This window comes from Styela clava, chromosome 1, assembly GCF_964204865.1.
Source record: "Styela clava chromosome 1, kaStyClav1.hap1.2, whole genome shotgun sequence".
Lineage (NCBI taxonomy): Eukaryota > Metazoa > Chordata > Ascidiacea > Stolidobranchia > Styelidae > Styela > Styela clava.
In genome coordinates, this window is record NC_135250.1 from 29,571,385 (window position 1) to 29,593,332 (window position 21,948).

The 21,948-nt window shown below is 37.0% G+C and overlaps 1 protein-coding gene across 1 annotated transcript; it reads right to left on the reverse strand.

Moving 5' to 3' along the window:
* Nucleotides 1–634: 634 nt before the first annotated feature.
* LOC120334753 (uncharacterized) lies at nucleotides 635–21,663 on the reverse strand. Its single transcript, XM_078113302.1, has 26 exons — nucleotides 21,500–21,663; nucleotides 19,877–19,959; nucleotides 19,286–19,329; nucleotides 18,459–18,525; nucleotides 18,138–18,230; nucleotides 17,879–17,958; nucleotides 16,981–17,062; nucleotides 16,391–16,483; nucleotides 15,372–15,445; nucleotides 14,225–14,309; nucleotides 13,150–13,248; nucleotides 12,506–12,582; nucleotides 11,993–12,077; nucleotides 11,222–11,314; nucleotides 10,383–10,459; nucleotides 9,588–9,678; nucleotides 8,272–8,355; nucleotides 7,820–7,896; nucleotides 6,647–6,761; nucleotides 6,003–6,072; nucleotides 5,483–5,498; nucleotides 4,947–5,059; nucleotides 2,757–2,836; nucleotides 2,163–2,223; nucleotides 1,568–1,678; nucleotides 635–1,093 (listed from the first exon to the last, which is right to left on the reverse strand). The coding sequence occupies exons 1-26, from the start codon at nucleotides 21,597–21,599 to the stop codon at nucleotides 858–860; spliced, it is 2,286 nt and encodes a 761-aa protein (XP_077969428.1). The 5' UTR covers nucleotides 21,600–21,663; the 3' UTR covers nucleotides 635–857.
* Between the last annotated feature and the right edge of the window lie 285 nt (nucleotides 21,664–21,948).

Sequence of the window (21,948 nt, forward strand, 5' to 3'; positions counted from 1 at the left end):
TGGACGGGCACGTACTTGTACGTTTTTAACTTTTTTATTAAGTTATACCCGTCCTCCAAGTTCTCTGCATTTTGTTTGTCCGTTTGTTGTTGTTTTGTTTCTTTCAGAGTGACCGAAATAAAATTGATTGATTGCGGTTTGCCTGTATCTGATAACTGATTTTCTGACTGTCTTTCGTTGGTCGGACAAAAAAGTTACAAAACTACGGCCCACGGCGCGGCGGTGTGGCTCAACGGGCTAAGCGTTAGGAATACGCTCGCCACCGCACCTCTAATTACTCTGCGTGGGTTCGCAGGTTCAAATCCCCTGCAGGGATGGTTATGTGCGAGAGGATTGCTGGACTCCTCGCCGTCGTTGGGTGGTTCACGTAACCGCTGGTCGGTTACGGCTTCCTCCACCACCAAGTCCATGCTTCCGAAAACAAACAATACAGTAAAACTAATCCCATACCCGACTTGGAATGGTAACCGGACGAGAGGCCGTGGTTCGCCATATGGATAAGCCGTCTTATCGGCTTTCCTCTCCCCCCGGGATAAATATGTAAATCCTATCCTATCCTATCCTAAAAATTTCTGAAATACACTACCCTGAACCACCTTGTTTCCGAAAATAAAGTTTCAAATTGTTTCTACCTTATTTTGAGATTTATTTCACGATAAGCATGTAAAACGTGTAATAAATATTGAATATTTTTCACGAATTAACCAAAAATTAAATCATAGATTAAAAAAACGGAGTCACAGGGGTAAAGCGCATAGCGCGCAAGTTCATTAAAAATAATCACTTTAAAAATGCTCCAATTAAATTACTTTTTTGATTACAGGCCAATGATAAAAAAAACTATACGACACTTCGATCTATGTTTCAACAGAGCGGATATAGCTCTTATCTATGTTGACTTTATTTTCACCGTCGCCGTACATGTTAATCTGGATTGGATTAGCAGGGTTTAAAAATAAGCTTCCTTGACGTGTCTCCTGAACTGGGGCCGCAGCTGGAAGGGCTGCCGGTAATTGGCCAACCCCACCCAGTTGCAGCACCACTTGGGTCACTCCTGCTGGTATTTGAATGCTGTGAATACCGGTATTTGAGGCTGTGAAAATAATAACAAGTGGTAAATTCTGAGAAGCCGTAGTTTTTTTCAGCTATGAATTTCCTGAATTTCTATCCTGTGTGTTATCTTTTTGTTGTGTCGAGCGGATATCAGAATAAATTCACCTATCCATGGCATAGTATTCATTCAGATGCAGTATAAGTTTATTTCGACTCCATAATCAGCATAACAATAAAATGATTGAAACAAATGATTAAAAATGGATTATGAAATCCGCAAATAAAACCTTAGATAAGGTTTAAAACGTACAGAATATAAGATGAAAGGTTTTGCCAAGAAGAAGTGGTACGTGTTCACTTACCTGATCTTAGTTTTATTACATTGTTGCATTTGGTGGCGTAAATTATTAAAATGAACCGTAACATATGAATAATATACTTGAAAATGGAGCGTCACTTTGCATAAACCAAATAGCTAACATAAAAAATTGCAGAACAAAATTTGTTGACTTACCTGGACCAAATGGTGTTGCCAAATTCGCCGCTGGTTCAGATTCAGAAATCGTTTCAGTCACAGATAATGATCTTCCAAACAAAGCGGGATTTGTTTGAGATTTGCCCTTTCCTGTGAAAGGATTCATAATAACAATAATAATAATAAAAAGAGAGCAATGCTCAAATATATGGGCTTATTTCAACATAAGCCCTCCCCTTAAAATACCACCTAGTCAATAGAGCAATTTTTTTTTGTTCCGTTATTCATAAGTTTAAGGATATCGGTTTTCTTATTTTGTATATTTGAAAATTTCGTACTTCTTCACTTTGTAATTTTGTTTTTGATAAATGAAAAAAAGACATCCTCCCAAAATAAACCCTAGTGTTATTATTCAAAGATAATTGAAATAATTTGTCATATTGACGGGGAAACACGTTAGAAACAGCGAAATTTAGGAACCAAAAAAATAAAAATATTAGCAATCACAACAACAACAATTATTTGTCAGGAAGAGCGATTTGTTTTCAATAACAACAACACTAATAACCTCAACAACAATTTAACAAAATGAATCCATAAATATACTTTCTCCATAAAAATATTGCTACCATACCTGACTCTCCTCCGTTTATATTCGACAAATCTCCTGCATCAGATCCAAACTTGAAACGAACCTGAAAATTCAAATTTCAATTCGGAGCAAAGAATTTTCGTCAAGCATGAAATATTGACCAAATAAACAGAAAAAATAAATTAATTGGGAGAAAAAATAACAGACATACAATATTTGGTGCTCCCGAAGTATGCGAACCAAGATGGCGGACATCGGAACGTAAACATGGGTAACAGGTTAGGGTTAGACGATAATTTTTTTTCAATTTTCCTTATTTTAGTCCTATTATCAGTTCGAAGACTAGCCAAGAGCCTCCCGTAGTATTTATACCTAAAATTATGGCCTAACCCTGACCTAGTACACATATTACATTCCGATGTCCGCCATCTTGGTTCGCATACTTCGGGAGCCCCCAATATTTCAACTGCAATGGAGGAGGAGCTGCGAATAAACTATAAAGTTAACATGTCATCTTAACCTAAATTGCTTTATATCGCAGCAGATGACGTCAAATGCCCAGTATTTAAACATGTTTTTTATTAATGGGTATAAAGCAAACAGCAATTAAAGATAAAATTGATCAATCTAATTTACCTGATACAATTGGCCTTTTGTATTTATCACAAGAATTCCATTTTCCATCTTAGAAAGAATTTCTTCATGTTGAAGTTTACCTGAGTTAAAACAAACAAAGTTTCAAAATCAAGAGCCCAGACCATCAAAAGCCTGAATTCAGGGATGTGCAACCTCAGTCTAGGTCTACCAACCATCCCGGAATGGCGGGACAGTCCCGGAATCGACGTGTGGCGTCTCGTGTCCCGGGCTGGGCTACGGCTGTCCCGGAGTTTACTGACAACCACGGCGTTCTAAAATAGAAGGCCATTGTAATCGTGTGTTCAAAACTGAAAACGGATGTAATTCACGCAAATATATTTTTTAATAAAAACGATTACATCTGTATGGGTCATTCAAATAGGAGTGAGTTGAAATTTGAGAATAAGACATGTTTCGTCAGCCGTGACTTCCTGATTACATAACACTAAAATAAGTTTAACAATTTCAAAATGGATGATAACTTTATATAAAGCAGTCACCTTTATTTGAGAGGATCATTCAACTGGGTATATCCCTTGAAAAAACACAGGTAGTTTTTAAAACGGTTACGTAGCTGTAAGCGGTAAAAGAGTAGAAGAATTAAAAGTAAGGGAAGGAAATTAAAATCAAAATTCACTTGTGGAAACTAACAAAGATCTTCTTGAAGCGGCAGAATTACAAGAAAAATACAAATTTAAATACCAGAAAGACTTTATGATTTTTTGTGTTTTTGTTAAATAATTAAATATGCTCAGCACAAATTTCCCTGTTTTAGGTTTTTTGCATTAATGCCTCAAAGAGTCAATATTTCACAAGTTTCTTTGATTATGATAAAATTATTTACAGCGCGCATATTTATTGACGCGCAGCGCGCACTGTTGCTTTTGATGTCTTTCGTGTTCCACAAACTTGTGTTGCATCAATTTCAAAATTCTAGACATTAAGGTGTCCCGGAATGGTTTAACACAAAGTTGGCAACCCTACCTGAGTCCCGCGGGCCAAATGCGGTTCTCTAGGAAAAATTGTGCGCCCACAGAGAAATGCCAATTAGAGATGTACACGTATCGGGTATCGGCAATATCGGCCGATTTCTCGGTATCGGTAGTGTATCGGTATCGGCTAAGTTTAGACCGATATTTCCGATATATTTAGCTTCTCAATATGATTCAGAATGTTTTAAAAAATAGGTTGGGATACTGGTCTTGAAATTATTATTTGTTTGGATAGATGACCTGTTTTAGGCCATTTATCAGTCAAACTGGGTCAATCAATTTGAGTATTTTCGCTGCCAAATTTTTATATCAAAATTTTTAATATTACATAGTAATTATGAGGAATTATATCAATCGAATATTAGCGAATGTTCCGATGTGTAAAATTTAAAATACGACGTTATATTGGCACAAAATCCTACGCACGTTACTCAATGTATCAGTTTCATACGATAAGTAGGCTAAACATTCATTTATTTTACCACCAACAGTAGCCAAATCCTACTAGTTTTCTAATAAAGCACCGAGATTACTAGCGCCAGTGCTCAATGCATCTGAATAATTAACGCATTTGGATCCCAAACATCTACTTCTTAATATGCGATATTTCTCTTTTTTGATCCCAAATAATGTGCACTATTAATAATGCTCAAAGACTATCGTTTTAAACCGTCTGCCCTGCACAATTGAGGTAATAATAACATAGTGTCGGAATATCGGTATCGGAATATCGGTCGTTTTCGAATATCGGTGTATGGGCATTTTTTAGCTGATATCGGATCGGTATTGATATCGGCGACAAAAGTGGTATCGGTACATCTCTAATGCCAATTTTGAACCATAAGCGTCCCGCGAAACGAGTTTTTAATTTAGTAATTTCAATCTCTATATCTGAGTCTAAATGTATTATCTATGCTTATGACTTAACAATGCCCTAACAGCTGGCTTGTGCGAAGCAAACAATGTATGTCATAGGACCAATAACCAAACTTTTAATGCTTGCAAACACTAGAAAGCCTATGTTAAGTGAAGGTGCGGCCCGCGGTTTCGCCCAGTTATATCTATCAGGCCCTCCTGTATTAAAGGTTGCACACCCCTGCCCTAACCAACTAACCAGTGAGAATTATTTTTACAATATTTAAAAAACACAAAAAGTTTGTAAGTAAAGAATCGTAAAAGCTATATAAACGATAACTACTCATTAGTTTGTCTTTAAACTTGTCAAAATCTTCAAGTTCGGCGGGAAACGTCAAATCTAACACCCTTGTGTTCTCTGATGTGGTATCCTTTGCAACATTACTTTCCCAATTCCTGCGTTGAAATAGGACAGGATTTACATATTTATCCCGGGGACAGGAAAGCCGATAAAACGGCTTAATCACATGACAAACCACGGCGTCTCGTCCGGTTACCATTCCATGACGGTATGGGATTAGTTAGGCAGATATCCGTTTGCAAATACAATATACATAGACTTGAAATAAGAAAGCACGAGGTTTTGTATTTTTTTGAATAGCGACCTGTGCAAATTCCCGATTTCTGTGCAGCCACGCATTTCTTTGAAAATAAAGTTCATGACTTTTCTACGTTATACGTAGTGTTATTGTGTGAGGATAGGATGGATTTACATATTTATTCCGGAAAAGAGGAATGCCGATAAGACGGCTTAATCACCTGCTGTATACCGAAAAAAATAATAACTCGAAAAATAAATAATAATTGTAATGTACTCACAAGGCATCCTTTTCTTCTGGAATTCAAAAAATTTAGAATTTTAGGTAATGATATTTAGCAGAATATTTACAGAGTATAATTAAAAAATTCTTTTTTTTTCACACATTTGCTTTATTAAAGGCATTAGGAAAGCAACCATTTATATCATTCACTCTATAAAAGACTTCAGGCAAGCCCTTTTACATAACCCTCGGTAAGGTGTCCGCATGGGTTCATAAAACAAGATTTTTGACCTGCAATACCAACATAGCCAAGTGGGTCGTGGTCCTTCTGGAGGCTTTTACGACTCATGGCCCACCGTTTGTTATCCCAGTGGTATTTATAGTGTTATTTTGATTGGAAAATTCCAAATTCTATTATGTTCAAACAACTTATGCTTAACATAGGGAATACACCTTGTAAAATAACCCTTATAAACTCTGGGCTAGGCTATCGCGACCACAGAGACCCGCTTTGAACTGACGCACGCAAAGATATATCATTGTAAATTCAATGTAAAACTAGTCGAAAGCCTACAAACCGTTTGCTTTCAGAACTTCTGTGATGGAGTGAAGAATGTTTGTCTCTATTGCAGATATAATGCTCGGAACCTGATAATATATGTATGTATAGAGAAATAGTTTAAATGAAATCCTTCACTTTTGAGTGAGTACATGCAGTAGTGTATGCCGATTTTCGTTTGTGCTTTCAATTGAATTGTGACATCATATTATGTCATATTTTACACACAGGGGGTCATCCACTATGACAGGGCTGCCCAACTAATTTTACCGAAGATCCGCATACAAAACTTCAAAATTATTTGGGTCCGGTCTTTCCAGACATTATATTTCGGCATCCTTAAACGCGCACTTCCTCGACCGGCTAATGATTATTAGCAAATCAAGATTGTTTATTACGGTGTTATAGGTTTTTTCATATATATTCAAATCTATAAAAGCCATTTTATAAAAGGAAACTTAAAAAGTGCGGCTAATGATCCAAAATGAAGAGTTAGGTGCGGTCCGAGTCCAATACTTGACAGGTCCGGATTGGGACCGCGGTCCGCTAGTTGAGTAGCCCTGTGCTATCATATAATGAATCAGGGCGGCATAATAGGATTCACCATTATTTTCTCAAATCATTTTCTTATGCTGTAGGCATAGATCACATCAAATCGCTCACCAATATAGGCAAATTCCCAGTTTCGCGATTCCAATCAAATGTTAGAACCTCTCCTTCTTTTAGTCGTGTCCACTGAGATCTTGGGCTGCATAGATACTCATCAGGAAGTTTGTACCTACAAATATGTAACAATTGCAGTTAATAAGTTACATCAGCGTTTTTCAAACTAGGTCATCGGCCCCCTGGGATGACTGTGAAAAAATCAACAACTTTATTTGACAAAGCCAATAATTTATCACTAGTCAAGGTTTATTTTTACAACATTCTCCTACAGCAGGGTCACATAGTTAGCGCATCTCTAAAGATTTGCCTCCTAGGTGGCGCCTCCTTTTTAGAATTTGCCGAGTCTCTCGCCTCCATGTCAAAGATAACTACCGTAGCTCACAATAAGTTACAAATAACAGATAGAAAGGCGAAAGTATGTTTCACCCAAAAAACATATTCAAAATACGTGGATGGAACGTAAATAATGAAAAGTTTGGGTGCTCCAGAAGTATGCGCACCAAGATGTCGCACAACCGGAATCCTAACCGGTACACCCATACTATCTATGTTCAGGTTATGCGCCATCTTGGTGCGCATACTTCTGGAGGTGTAAAGTTTGAAAAGTGAATATCCAAAAAAAGGCAGGCAAGATCAAATCTAACAACTATTTTCATTTTTAATAAACTTCAAATTGTATCTACGCCAACCTTGTAGGGTATGCCCGTTGGGAACCACAGGATTCAGAGTTTAGGGATTTCTGCCCATAGAAAGTAAATGCTATAGAAAAAAGTTTTTTCGTTTTGTGACTTAGATTAAAGGTGTGCAACCTTTAATACAGGAGGGAAAGATACAAATAACTGAGTATAACCGTGGGCCGCACTTTTATTTAACATAGGCTTTCTAGTAGTTGCAGCCTTGCGAACACAAAAATTTTGATTATTGATCTCACGGCATGTTTTGTTCGATTCCCATAAGCTCAGGTATTGGCTTTGCAATGCAAACGATTGAAATCACTTGCACATACCAGATTAAACTACAAAAAAAACTGTTTTAAGACCTGCACACCAATCAAAATTGGCACTTCTCTGTGGGCTCCACAATTTTTCCTCGTGGACCGCCGGTTGCACGCCCCTAACTTAGATGGCGGAGTGTGTTATAATTTACATGCGTTATTGTTTATATGCTCACATTTCACCATCAGAGTACTTGATCACTGCATTGCCATTTTCATCGTATCCAACAACCTTTGCAACTTCGGTTAGAGCCTGTAAAGAAACAAATAAAAATGGTCATTGATAGATTCACACAGATATAATTCAAGTAAAAATAGTTACCCGTACTCTTGGAGTATATGTATCAGGTTAGGGTTAGGCCATGAGTTTGTTCTGATTTTCATCATTTTAGTCATATTACAAGTTCGGGGATTGTCTGTGTTAGCCAAGTGAATATACCCCCTGCCCATAGGTTTTACTCCTTTTACACAACCTGAGTAGGCAAACAAAATTAGTTACCTCCATATTGGTACACAAACTTCCGCAGCGCCGAGTTACCAGATTTAGGGAAAACTATTTATAAAAAAGATCCCAATGTTGCTTGCCAGAGTCTCGTTCATAGCAGAGATAGAAAGGAATTACTCCTACCTTTTCAAATCCAGGCTTAAATTCTTTAAGGCAGGTTTTCACAAAACTTTCAGGACCAACAGACAGTACGACATCCTTTCCCACCTGTTAAACAATAGGGAATACAGGAAAAAAATCGTTACACTTCAATAAAATTATTACGGAGTGAAATTGTATCTGCTTGAAATTGTTCATCCTTGTTCATCCTAAAAGGTCGGCAACCTTTTGTCGCTCGCGGGCCAAAATTAAAGGTTGCAAGTCATTGGCGGGTCGCACATATTTTTAGAAAGTTAAAAATCGAATGAAGGACCAATGAATCACATTTTATCACACAGATCAGAAGTTAAATTTTAAACAGCGCGCAAAGACTGACCAATTGAATTTTTTTTGCGCAATCAAACCATTTGCACTCAGCATCAACTTTTCTGCGTTTTGTTGCCATTTGTCTAAATTATAATTAAATTATAAGCTCCTCAAACGAGTAATTGTGAATTATATACATGTTACGTTATAATATAATTTAGTCTACACGTAAATTCTTTTGCGTAAAGAATATAATTGACAAAACAGCTACTTTTGTTACTTTAATCCAATGAAGCGTCGCGGGCCGGATACGGCTCGCGGGCCGTAGGTTGCCGACCCCTGCTTTATAGTATCAGTCAAAGATTTACAACATTCATAAAATCCTGTACCTGACCTGTCCTATTGTTAGCGGAACTATTGTGCATTATCTCCAATTCCGCCAGACGGCTAGTTGTCATTAAACTAAGACAGTCGTCACATTAAATTAAAATAATGAAAAATTTGCTAATTTCGTTTCCTAATAAATGAGTACCCCTAAGTACAGGGTGGCAAATTTAACTTTGCTAGAAGAATAAAAAGTGCAAAGAAAGTTAAGAACTACTGATGTATATGATAAGTATCATCTAAAGCTAAACCAGTGCTCAGCAAACTGCGGCCCGCGAACAAATATTTTTTTATGGCCCTCGAACGACCTCACTTTGTATGCATAAACATAAATTTTCTCACGACATTTCTTTGTAGGTACCAGCGCAGACCAGAGCAAATTGTATATTGTTTACTTGCTGAACGTGGTGCCTACCGTTAGTTTGTAATTATCAAAGAAATAGGAATTGAGAGCACGACATAATTTGAAGTTTAATATGACGATTGTTTATAGGCGAAAATTAATGTGACCCGCACCCTTTTGTCAATGTGCATATTTGGTCCAATAGGACATAAAGATTACTGACCACTGATTTAAACCTATTTTCCACTATTCAAAAATGAAATTTTAAATGGCCAATTTGATTGAATATTGTACATGCTATTCTCACCCCAATAGCTTGATCATTGGCTCTCAACTTGTTGGCAATTTTTGTAGATTCTTCAGAAACCTTGACCAATAACTGAACATCCATTTCAAATCTGAACAGCAAAATTTTGAATAAAATATCAGCCATCATGGGACAATGAGATAATTGAAATAAAAAAATAAAGTAATAGCCTTTTTGCGACAACTTCCGTACTTGGTACTGAAAATTTGTAGTTGATTTATCCCTTAGTTAAGGAGAAAACCTAAAAAAAAACTTTGGTACATGTGATACTTTCCTATTAGAAGGAACTATTAGGGGTTTCTGATTTCTGTTGAAATAAAATTTGTCTTCAATTATGTGTGCGTGTGAAGTATGAAATTCCAGTTCTACAGAATTCTAAATTTCGACTCCAACTCTCTTTTAAGGAGTTTGAAAATGTGCTCTGTCCAGTGTTCCCTCTAAGAAATTTTTATACTAAAAGCAAATGTTTGTTTATCTGAGCAGGATTGTTTTAAAGCTGGGTTAGCAGAGTCTTAAATGATTTACAAACTATTTAAAATATTACAATAGTATATCTAATATATTATCAAAAAGCGAACAAAGTACACATTTATCATTCTAGCTAGGGGTTAAAAATATCACAGGCCACACTTTGAAAACGTGATGTTGCAAGTCCGTGAGAATGGAATTTTACTGCACGAATATTCTGATGGTACTGCACAATGGCACACCTTAGAGAGAACCTTGGTTTCCTACTCCAATGAAAACATGCCAACCAACCCCGACACAGCTTTCATACTAATTGGTGATACTTACTGAATTCCATCTCCAAACTTGACAACGCATCCTATTTCATCAATGTAGCCAACAAACTCTCCTAAATCCCCAACAATCTAAATTAAGAGTAATTACAATTATTGTAAAAAGGTGAAAAGAGACATTTCATTGATGAAAAAAAAGGTGGGAAAATAGCAAAACGACGATCATTGGAAGTATTTCATATTGGGGCACTACTTCCACAAATAGGATTTATTTTCGTCGACTGAAACGAACTGAAAGGCTTTAATTATTGACACCGCAGGCAAATACAGGGTGTTGGAAAATTAAGGTAAAATTTTTTTCAATGGCAACCTTGAAAAAGTAATTGTTGAAAAGCATCAGTCGTGATATGTTCAAAAGGTATTTCACCGTAATTCAATACTGTTAAAAGGTGTCAGTCGTTAAATGTTTTAAGAAGCATTTTATCTTAACTTCTGTTATTTTGTGTTACTTTTTTAACAACCTGTACATTTTGATAGATGATCTGTACAGGACTGGTAGAGCTTTAAGCGTCGTTCAGCAAATACATAATGTGGCAGATAAAAAGAAAACGTATTTGCATAATTTAGAGAACTCAAAAGTTAATTGTTGCAAGGAATCAAAGCGGCTCGCGTACCACTTGAAAGGCTCTGTCATACCACCATAGATTGAGAAACCAAGTTTTAGTAACTCTTGGCACCCTTACACTCGAGTGAGTGTGTACGACTTTGCTCAGAGATGAGTCTCCTCTGCTTCAAGTGAAGACGTGTGACTTTGCATTGAGAAGATTTTCCTTTAAAAAAACTTCCTACGGTAAGCTTAGTTTTATATGAATACAAACAAAAACACGTCTCTACCGTTATAAACTGAGGCGGTATTCGGAGAAGCTGAAGGTGGCTTTGAAGATCATCTGGGTGAATATTCAGACGTACAATGTCACCAACCTGAAACTTAATATAAATAGATTGAATTGTTATGAATATATGCATGTGTTTGAACTTTTATAACAACGTAACTATTGGCAGTTTCTAGAACACAAAAAGGTAAAAACATAAAGAGGTAACCTATTCCACTTAGGTTCGACGGACCTGGACTATGGGCCACTGTCTTGGACTATCAGGCAACAAATGAGTCGACATGACTCACGACTCAGTATTTAAGCCTGGGTTCGGCAACCTTTTGTCGCTCGCGGGCCAAAATTAAAGGTTGCAAGTCATTGGCGGGACGCACATAATTTTAGAAAGTTTAAAACCGAACGGATCAGAGTTTAAATTTTAAGCAGCGTGCGAAGACTGACAATTTGAATATTTTTTGCGCCATTAAACCATTTGCACTTAGCATCAACTTTTCTGCGTTTTGTTGCCATTTGTCTAAATTATAATTAAATTATAGGCTCATTAAACGAGTAATTGTAAATTATATACTTGTAACGTTATAATCTAAGTTTGGCTACACGTAAATTCTTTTGCGTAAAGAATATAATCGACAAAACAGCTGTTTTGTTACTATAATTTAGTGAAGCGTCGCGGGCCGGATTATATTGCTCCGCGGATTTAGGGGCTTCCACCGAAGACACTTACACTTTATACATACCCAATTTTCTCTACATTGAAAAAAAAAGGAATTACCACAAACAAACTGCTTGATGGATTAGTTCCACTCCGGTTTCGTTTTTTGTCTCCAAAGTACAAGTTTTGTTTATTCATCCGGTAACTGTGAACAAAGTAAGAAAAATGGGGTAACGACCTATGTGGGATTAGTTACCCAGTTATTTGTTTTCGGAAGCATGGACTTGATGTGGGAGGAAGCCGTAACCCACCAGCGGTTATATGTACCACCCTACGGCTGCGAGGAGTCGAGCAATCCTCCTGCACATAACTATTCTCGCATGGGATTCGGATCTGCGAATCCACGCAGGGTATTCAGAGATGCAGTGGCGAGCATATTCCTAACGCTTAACACGATGTACCACACCGCCGAGTTCCATGGTGCAGTTGGCACTGCTTGTTATTTATTAATATGATTTGTGATGACGACCTGATTTGAAGCAGTTTTTGAGTTTCAATGAGAAACATTCTTTTCAGTAAATATCTTTCTACAAAACAATATTGACTGTTTTCATATTGATTATATAAACTTACATTTCAAATGCATTAAATTTGACATTTACGTCTCCTCCCGTTGGGTTGTCCACAACGACACCTTTTTTTCCGATGAACTAAATCAGGAATACAATTATGCATGTGAGAAAATTTGAATGCCAATAAGTGTAAAGAAAAGGGAAAAAGGTTTCTATGCATAATAAATTTATTCTACGTTCACATAAAATTAGTTATGAAACACATAAACCAGTTTTTTAGAAATATAAGTTTATTTTGACTCCATAATCAGCAAAACAGACGATAAAATGTTTGATAAAAACAAATAAATATAAACTGACTATGAAATCAGGGAAGCATTAGTAAGGCTTAAAGCAGAATTTAAATCGGAAGATGTTGCCAAAAGAAATGATACATTTACTCACCTAAAAGTATACAGTTATACACACTCACAAGCATAACTTGCGGTACCTCTAAATGTGAAATACGGTACATTCGCAAGCGTTTACAATGATAAAATATAGGAGAAGATTTCCTGACGTCTAGCATTTGGAAACATAACGGATGTTTGGAGGTTTAGTAATTGTGGAAAACTTATAATTTGAATGATAATAGACAGAATATATAACCCTAATTCAATAGTGAGTTATTCTGCCATTTTCATGCTTCGATAATTTTTATCCTACCTTTGTCATTTCAAAATGCCATTCTCCGTGGCCTCTCTGCTGCTGCATCACCGTGCGAAGATCGGATTTTACAAGAGCCGGACCCCCAACCGGTATATCCTGTAAACAGAGAAAAGCAAGCTGTTTTTTTTCTCCTATTACGACGCTCACTCACACCTTTCGCTTCGAAAAAGGCCCTATGCGAGCAGCTACTGATATCTAGCGATATGTAATGAGTAGGGCTGGGCATTTCCTGATACCTGATGATTTCAAAATCGAATATTTTTTTGAAACATTCATTCATCACTCAGACATTTAGCTGTGAGTTCACAAGAAATAAGAAACGAGTTTCAAACAATAACTTACTAGTGAGAAAAGAGTCAAATGCCATAATTGGATTATAAAAATATGGTTTTAATAAAAAAAAATGAGGAATTCCCCCCAACCAAATAAGAAACAAGATGACGGCCATTCACATTTTAGTCTAAACTAATTCAAATAATTTACTGTTCGATATGAATATTCGATTTTAAATGGCCAGCCCTACAAATGAGATATCTTTTATTTGGAAGTTCCGAAATATTTCCAGTTTAGCATTACCTACCCAATTTGTTCGAACCCGAGACGTGTAATCTGTGATCCCAACACTGTGTCATGTTTAAAACATCAGACGAATTTTAAACATTTGAACATTAGACAGTGTTTAAATTTAAACACTGTCCAATGTTTAAAATCGGTCAAAGCTAGTCTTGAGCTATGTTTAGGGCAAGCCATAAACTTGGAAATATTCTCCATCAAAATCTACAAGCTATTAATATTTGTACTGTATTTTGTAAAATTATCAATTTTTAATGGTGATGGCAACACAGCTTAGCATAATGTTTTAACCGTTCGACCTTCGCGCTGTGGGAATGGCGGTACAAATGGTGCTGCTTTTTTGCGGGTCTGTAGAAGGGTGAAACATTTCTACAATACTGGGTGAAATAAGGTAAGACATTAGTTAATGATATGGGTATAAGTACAACTCATCACAAAAGATATCAGAGTAGTTCATGAATAATTTAATTTTCGTTTTATTGTTAATGTGGTACCATACATTTCTTGTTGTTTTCTTTGTCAATTTTTTCTTGTTTTCCTCCTGATCTTTGTAGAGTCTTAGAGCAGCAGGATTAAACATTTCACTGAAAATATGAAAGGAAAAGTTACGAAATGACCAAGTTGTTAGAGCGCTGGACTCAGCAGTATTAGCATTGCAGTTAAAACATTTCAAGGTTAAACCAGTTTACCCCCTTAACAAGGATATAATAAATTGAGTTAGGATTTTACATATTTATCCGGAGAATGGAGAGCCGGTATGACGGCTTAATCATATGGCAAACCACAGTCTCTCATCTGGTTCTCAGTCTATGTCAGATATGGGATTAGTTATCCAGTTATTCATGATTCAATAGCAGTGCCGAACTGGATATATATAAAATAGACGCCATGTACATATCAGTGTTTGCTTGTACTAAGCCTTGTTGACTTCATACATAAATTACATCATAAAACAGGCATATGACATCATGATAATATCTGTTGAGTCAGAACTGCTAATATTGCCTGGCATTTTTCATAGGTTAGCTTAATAGGTTGCACGACACTTTTCGAAAAGTGGATACTAAAAGCAAGCAAGCATTTTTCATCATATTTTTGGTAAGTTTGTTTGAAGCAACTCAAATACTCACTCAGAAGTAACTGAGACTCATCTCTGAGCAAAGTTACGTACAACCAATAAAATGCCGAGAGATAGTTGCACTCACTCAGAAGTAAAGGTGGCTAATCACTGAGAAAAATTATGACAACCGTTGGAGTGCCAAGAATGATACTCCATAATGTGTGTAGCAGGTTGGGGTTAGGGCATATTTTATTCTGATTTTCCTTATTTTAGATCTATCACGAGTTCGGGACTGTCTGTGTTAGCCAAGTGAATATAGCCTACCCCCTCTGGTCATAGGTTTCAGTACCTTTACACAATTTGATGTAAAATAGTCGAACAAACTTAGTTACCTCAACAATGGTGCACATGCTTCTGAAGCCCCCCAAGAATACTGAAAGTATAAAGAACTATAATGGTGCATTATGCGCCAATACATACCGATGAACGTGAGATTATAAACAGTTCAAGATAAGTGCTATAACGTAGCGTTTGCAGAGCCTTGTTCAGAGTCAAATTTTAAAACTAAATGTAGAAAACAACTTACTGTCTCATTTCATCGAAAGTTACAACGACTTCCCCTCTGTAGACGCACATCACTCGACCAATGTACCCGATCAGCTGAAACAATAAATTCATCTCGTATATTTATCTCTTTTTATATCATATTAACAAGAGAGCGAGTATCAAATACATGGAAACGAATGACTAATGAATGACTTTTCAGCTGCCACAAACCAATGGGCGAGCTGCCGTTACCGCGGCAGCAACTTGAAGAAAACCAAAGGCGGGTAGAATTTTGCTGCTTTAACCACGACCGGTCGACCGTAAAGACAGGGCTGCCCCTGATGGTGACAAATATTGGGTAAGTTGGAACATTTTTTATGGATACAGTTTTGATGGATCTGAGGTCAGATTCCAGATTTAAAAAGATATAATTCCGCATGATAAACTAAAATTTGGTACATACGAGACGCGCGGTTCGTTCGTGGCAGGAGCTGTCATGAAGTGGTAAGAACCGCGACTCATTAGGCACGAAGAAGAGTGATTTTTAAACGAACAAAACAGGCATAACAAAACCAACCAACCGGGAAAATTCCGGTACTTCCCCAAACACTATTATAATGGGCCACAACGGGAACCCGTGGCCCCCCAAGGGGGCCACATAGCAGTTGGAGGGGGGTTCCACACTAGACGCAAAACTGATTTTACTCTTCTCTTTACGAGTGAACCTCCTGTTCATAGTTTCATTGCCTGATAAGGTCATTTCACAGGGTGTTTTCACTTCGTTGAGCATGAATTGTTTGAACATAATGGGATTTGGAATCAACCAATCAAAATAACACTATAAATACCATTAGAATAATAAACAGGTGAAGTCATGAGTGCTAAAAAACTCCGAAAGGGAACCACAAGCCATAAAATGTTTGGGAACTTCTGCAATAGTAAATCCTTACATATATATATATATATAAGTGAGTGCTCATGTTGGGTATAGTTCGGAGCAAAAGGCGAAAATGAGCGCCGTAAAAAAATGAATTCAAAATGTTTTGAAAATGACTATACCTGAACAGCAATATGGTAAGGCGTTTTCCTGACTCTTCTCTGTAAATGAGCCAATACTTCCGGTTCGACTCTGATCACCACCTCATCATCCGCCTGAAAATATGAGTCAATTAGAATAGATGCACAATTCTTGTGCGGTAACTATGATGTTTCCCCGAGCTTCAATTTCCTTATTTATGTCCGTGTCAACGTCTAATCAGAAAGAAGGTAGTGGTGACGTTAGAATAAAACTTAAGCAGCCGACATCTTTTCTACTCGGACAGTTTTTCAATCATGATTGCTCGTAGTGTTGAGAGGTATTTGTAATTTTTTGGTTATGTTTGCAAGATGTGGGTATACATCAGAAAAACCCAAATGTAATTTTGTTCTGGGAAATGATTTAGTTAGGTTGCAGTAATCTCAACCAAGATACTGGATAGGTTAAGCTGCAAATATAGGCTTACCATACGTCCTGGTTAAGCCGGGACAGTCCCGATTTTTACAAGCTTGGATCCTGAAGTTCCATTACATTTCAAAAGGTTCTTACATTAAAGTCTCCTCTCCTATATTTATAACTATGTGGCACTACAACTAACAAAAACTGTGAGAACCTTAAATTCTGTATTATTTTGCCAAAGTCCTTTGTTGACTCCATTTTTCACATGTTCCATAGCAAATCCATGCAGCTGGGCCCTGGGTGGAGAAAATACGTGGTGAGGCAACTCACTATATTGGCGTCGCAGTAAATAATTTCGGGTTCAACCCCCCATGCCCACCATACTATACAGCAGCGGTGAGCAAGGTTTTTGTACCCGGGGCCAAAACATTTCATAAACATAATTTTTTTTACAGTGTTGCAAAAATGAAAAACAATAAGCCTCGTTTCAAAACTGAATTTAATCGCAATCTGAACAAATTCCTTGAGCTATGTTCAACTAAAACATCAAAATTTGGTTTAGTTTGGTGTGCAGGATCAGGTAAGCTACATTGAATTACTCAACGAACCGGATCTGGCCCACGGTTGTAGTTTGCCTACGTCAGCTATACAAGATAAATTGCACCAATTTTTTTGATATCGTAACAAATTTAGGTGCGATAGTCTGACAATTGAAGCGTTAAGCGTTAAATCCCACACACGACATGGACTGGCAATCCGACGAGAGGTCGTGTTCGTCATATGATTAGACCGTAAGTTGGATCGGCATCGCGACCGAAAAGATTCCCGTTTTTTCAAGAATATTTCTAACGCAATATGCATTCCTAGTCCTGATCCTTTGTTGATCATTTTTAATTTTCATTTTTTAGCGTTGGCGAGATGATTTTGGCGGGAGCTTTGTACAAAGTTTCAAAGATTGCCAAAGTGTAATGAATTGGCTCAACAATGTGAACGAAAATGATTTAATTCTCTCAAAAAACAGTGGCTTCTTACAGATTAGTAGTTGCTTGTCTTGAGCTTTTAAAATCACCCAAGTTTTTTTAAATCCAATTCAATGTAGCTCAACTACTCACATTTCTCCGCTTTCCGTTAGGGCAACCCCAATAGCAAATCTTGAAGAGACGTTCATAACGATTGCTTCTTTACCAATCAACTGAAAACAAAATGTCGTTTACTAATATGTCATCAAATGTGACGTCACTACATTGAGATATGACGTCACATTTAAAAAAAAATTCAGTTTTGAAATTCAAAAATTGGCGACAACGAGTTTTACGAGGTTTCTCGGTGTATTAGTGACGTCATCAATAATGTACATCACTAGTTTCATACCTCGGTTAATCCTTCTCTCCATAGGCCAACTTTTTTGTGCAAAATCTTGAAGAGTCGTTTCTCCTTTCCGACGATTTTAACTTTGTCGCCGAGCTGGAGAAAAATACAATGGCTGTGATACAGTGGTGTAATACAGTGTGTAATGCAAACGGTGGCGCGCGCGCTTACACAATTTTTTGAAGGGGCGGAAACTAAGTAAAAAAAATATTTGTTAGAATTGATCTTGCTCGCCTTTTTAAATTTTAAAACCCTCTTTCGCGAATAAAAACTAAGCTCAATTACGCCACTCGATATAAAATCCTTTCCAACAAAACAAATTACCTTAAATGCTGGCATCTCATGCTTTTCGAACACTTTCTCTGCCGACAAGTTTTTTTTGTCCAGTTTTCTAAAAAAATAGAGTTAAGGTAAGTGACATATTTTGATTCTGCATGAAACATAAAATGTATGACGTAGTAAGTTTGAAATGACGCCGTAATATAAAGTTCGATCTCATGACAGTAGTGACGTTTTTTCGATTAGCATGAAAAGTTGAAAAGTATGACGTCGCCAATTTGAAATGGCGTTTTATATAGGGTATGATGTCATTATAGTAGTGACGCATTCGAGTTTACATAAAAAATATAATACGTCATCAGTTTTATATGATGTCTTGATATTAGGTGTAATTTCATTGTAATAGTGACTCAATTTAACATGAAAAATATTTCGTCATCAGATTTAAACGATGTCATTATCAAATGTGTGACGTCATTATGGTAGTGACGTATTTTCGATCTACATGAAAATTATGACGTCATCTAATCGAATTTTGATTTATTTCTGAGGGAGTGCACATGCCCATACTATGACATCAGAAGAAAAATTCTATATGTATCAGCGTCTTCTTGTCTATTGCATTATTCGGAGATGGTTTTGAACAAATTATATATAAACAAATCGGTACTCCCGGAGTGTGTGTACCAGGTTAAGGTCAGGTCATAATTTTATTCCGATTTTTCTTATTTTTGCTCTATTACGAGTTCGAGGACTGTCTATTTTAGCCAAGTGAATATACCTCCTGCCAATAGGTTCATTCCATACACATACTTCTGGAGTGCCAACAAATTTAATATATAATAAACATCAAGTAGTCAAACATAACTTACCCGACGTCAACAGAATCAGTCACCTCAGTCCAATAACAATGAACCTGTGGATAGCAAAATATAAAATTTATTTGTGTTATGTTATTACTACTTACTAGGCATTTTAAATTGAATATTCGAATCGAATAGTAAATTATTCGAATCGGTCCAGACTGAATTTCGAATCGCCGCCATCTTGTTTTTTATTTGGACGGATAAGGGCGAGATGAATTCATCAATTTTTTATTGAAGCCATATTTTTCAACGCAATTGTGACATATGATTTTCTTTCTAGTAAGCTATCGATAAAACATGTTTCTTGTTGTTTGTAAACGCTCAACGAACTGCCTGAGTGATTAATTCTATGTTTTCAGTAATCTATGTGTCTGGAGGAACCATTAAAATAAAAAGTCACATACGATTGAATATCGTAAGTATTCGAGATTCGATTCAAAAAAATATTCGATTCGATTCTGAAATCATAAGGGTATTCGAAAATACCAAACCCTAGTTATTACTTTGTTTATTTATTATTCAACCCTTACCAACTTATTAGAAAAAAACACAGTTTTGCAAGTACAATATTTACGGAGAAGATTGGCAATAAACTACCTCGTACACTCTGCTCTTCCAAAATCCATGAAACGCCAGCAACGGATTTGCAAACTTAAGTCCCGGATTCTGGACAACTCCACCTGAATATAGAGAAATTGATTACAAAATCGGGAAATCAGGCTGGCCCGTTTTTATTATTTTGTTTTAGTCGTTAGACTAAAGAGGAGTGTGCAACCTGCGGCCCGCGGGCCAAATGCGGCCCACCCATGAAAAATTGTGCGGCCCGCGGGAAAGTGGAAATTTTGGATTGTGTGTGGCCCGCGAAACGGTGTTTTAATTTAGTTTAATCTTATACATGCGAGTAATTCCAATCCCTTTGCGTTGCAAAGCCTATACCAGTCCAATTATTTATCTATGTCAAGGGCGCTACTATTCCCTAGCTCAGATTGGTCCAAGGTTGTCGGCTCCACGGGCCACAAAATTATTTCTGCATTGTTCGCGGGCCACAATAGTGCCAAGAATAGGTAAACAGTGCAATACAAAAACAAACAGTTTTATTGTGCAACCACATAGTTATCAGGCATAGCCATTCTAGGCTAATAGAATCCGCATTCGATTTTTAGTTTTCTATGATGCCTATATTGTTAGCACATATTCCCGACCAAAAAGTTAGAACGCCAGATAACAATTTAGACTGCCAAGCACATCATTTCACTTCGCTAGCCATAACACTATTTAATTCAGTGATATTAGTGATGACAATATATCAAAAGATTTTTCTGATTAATTTTATTACGAAACAACACGAATTGCGATTTTTTGATTACTCTGCGAATGTGACGCGGGCCACAGATAATGAAGCGGCGGGCCACATGTGGCCCGCGGGTCTGGGTTTGGACCACCCTGCCCTAGCTTGTGCTCGAGCAGCGCATATCATAAGATTAATAATCAAAATTTTTGTGCCTGGAACGGCTAGAAAGTCTATGTTACATAAATGCGCGGCCCGGGCTTTCAATCAGTTATTTGTATCTGGCCCTCCTGTATTAAGAGTTGCACAACCCTGCGTTCGACGACCGCAGCGAATGGGTAACTTGCACTGCAGCTGACTACTAGAGTTTTATTTGTCTTTTCTAATGTCATGTGTTAGATTTAGGTATGTAAAACGCGCCATGGTAATGAAGCTTACGTAGTGAGATACATAAATTGGGAGTCCATAAAATCTTCAATTTTTTTTTAAATTGCAACGGGAATTTATCGATACCATGTGTCAGGCGTGACCAACACGTCGATCGCTATGTCTCGAGCAGTCGATCGCGTCTGAAGATGAGTGAATTTAAATCAGTAATTGGGTATGAGTGCCAAAACAAGATATGGTATCGATAAATTCCTTTTGCTGCATTTTAAAGAATTTTTAAGACTTTATTGATACCCTATATAAATATTAGCATACAACGAAATCAATCATTTATTACTACATTTATTACTTAAATTCATGGTGACCGTACATTTGAACCCACGTACATTTGAACCCATGCGTATATCCGCGGGTTCAATCTATATCCGGTTGATAAAACCCATGGGTTCAAATATCCGAAAAACAAAATAAATTTCCATAGATGCAATAGTATGCAGGTGCAATTTTCGTGGGTTCAAATGTACGGGAACCGAATTTATACTCACGTGAGACATTCACTCCGAGAGGATTCGCTCCGGCGAGCAGCAATTTAAGGAAATCTTGCTGCAACTGTTGTAGCGGTATATCCTGCTGTTGCAGTGCCATGTTATCAACGTTAGAAAGACAATTTCAACCTAGCTTGTATAATCTAAGTATAAGTTTATTTCGACTCCGCAATCAGCATAATAGACGATAAAATAATCAATAAAAACAAAGTAAATTACTGCCAGTTTGCAACCAGTTATTTGTTTTCAGATACATGGACTTGATGGTGAAGAAAGTTGTAACCGACAAGCGGTTACATGAACCAACCTACAGCGACAGCAATTCTCTCGCACAGAAATAGCAAAACTAATTTTTCATTAAGAAGCTGCGGGCACAAAAGTTTGTGAACCGCTGGGTTAGATTATTGCACCACCTAATTTACCTAATGCACCACCTAATTTACCCTAAC

Bases quoted from the DNA above. Each gene is read 5' to 3' on its own strand.
- LOC120334753 (XM_078113302.1), bottom strand. From the start codon at position 21,599: ATGGCACTGCAACAGCAGGATATACCGCTACAACAGTTGCAGCAAGAT. The intron at 17,959-18,137 runs GTATGAAACTAG...TTTTGTTTTCAG, and splicing joins GGAGAGAAGGATTAACCGAG to TTGATTGGTAAAGAAGCAAT. The intron at 14,310-15,371 runs GTAAGTTGTTTT...TCATATTTTCAG, and splicing joins ACTTTCGATGAAATGAGACA to TGAAATGTTTAATCCTGCTG.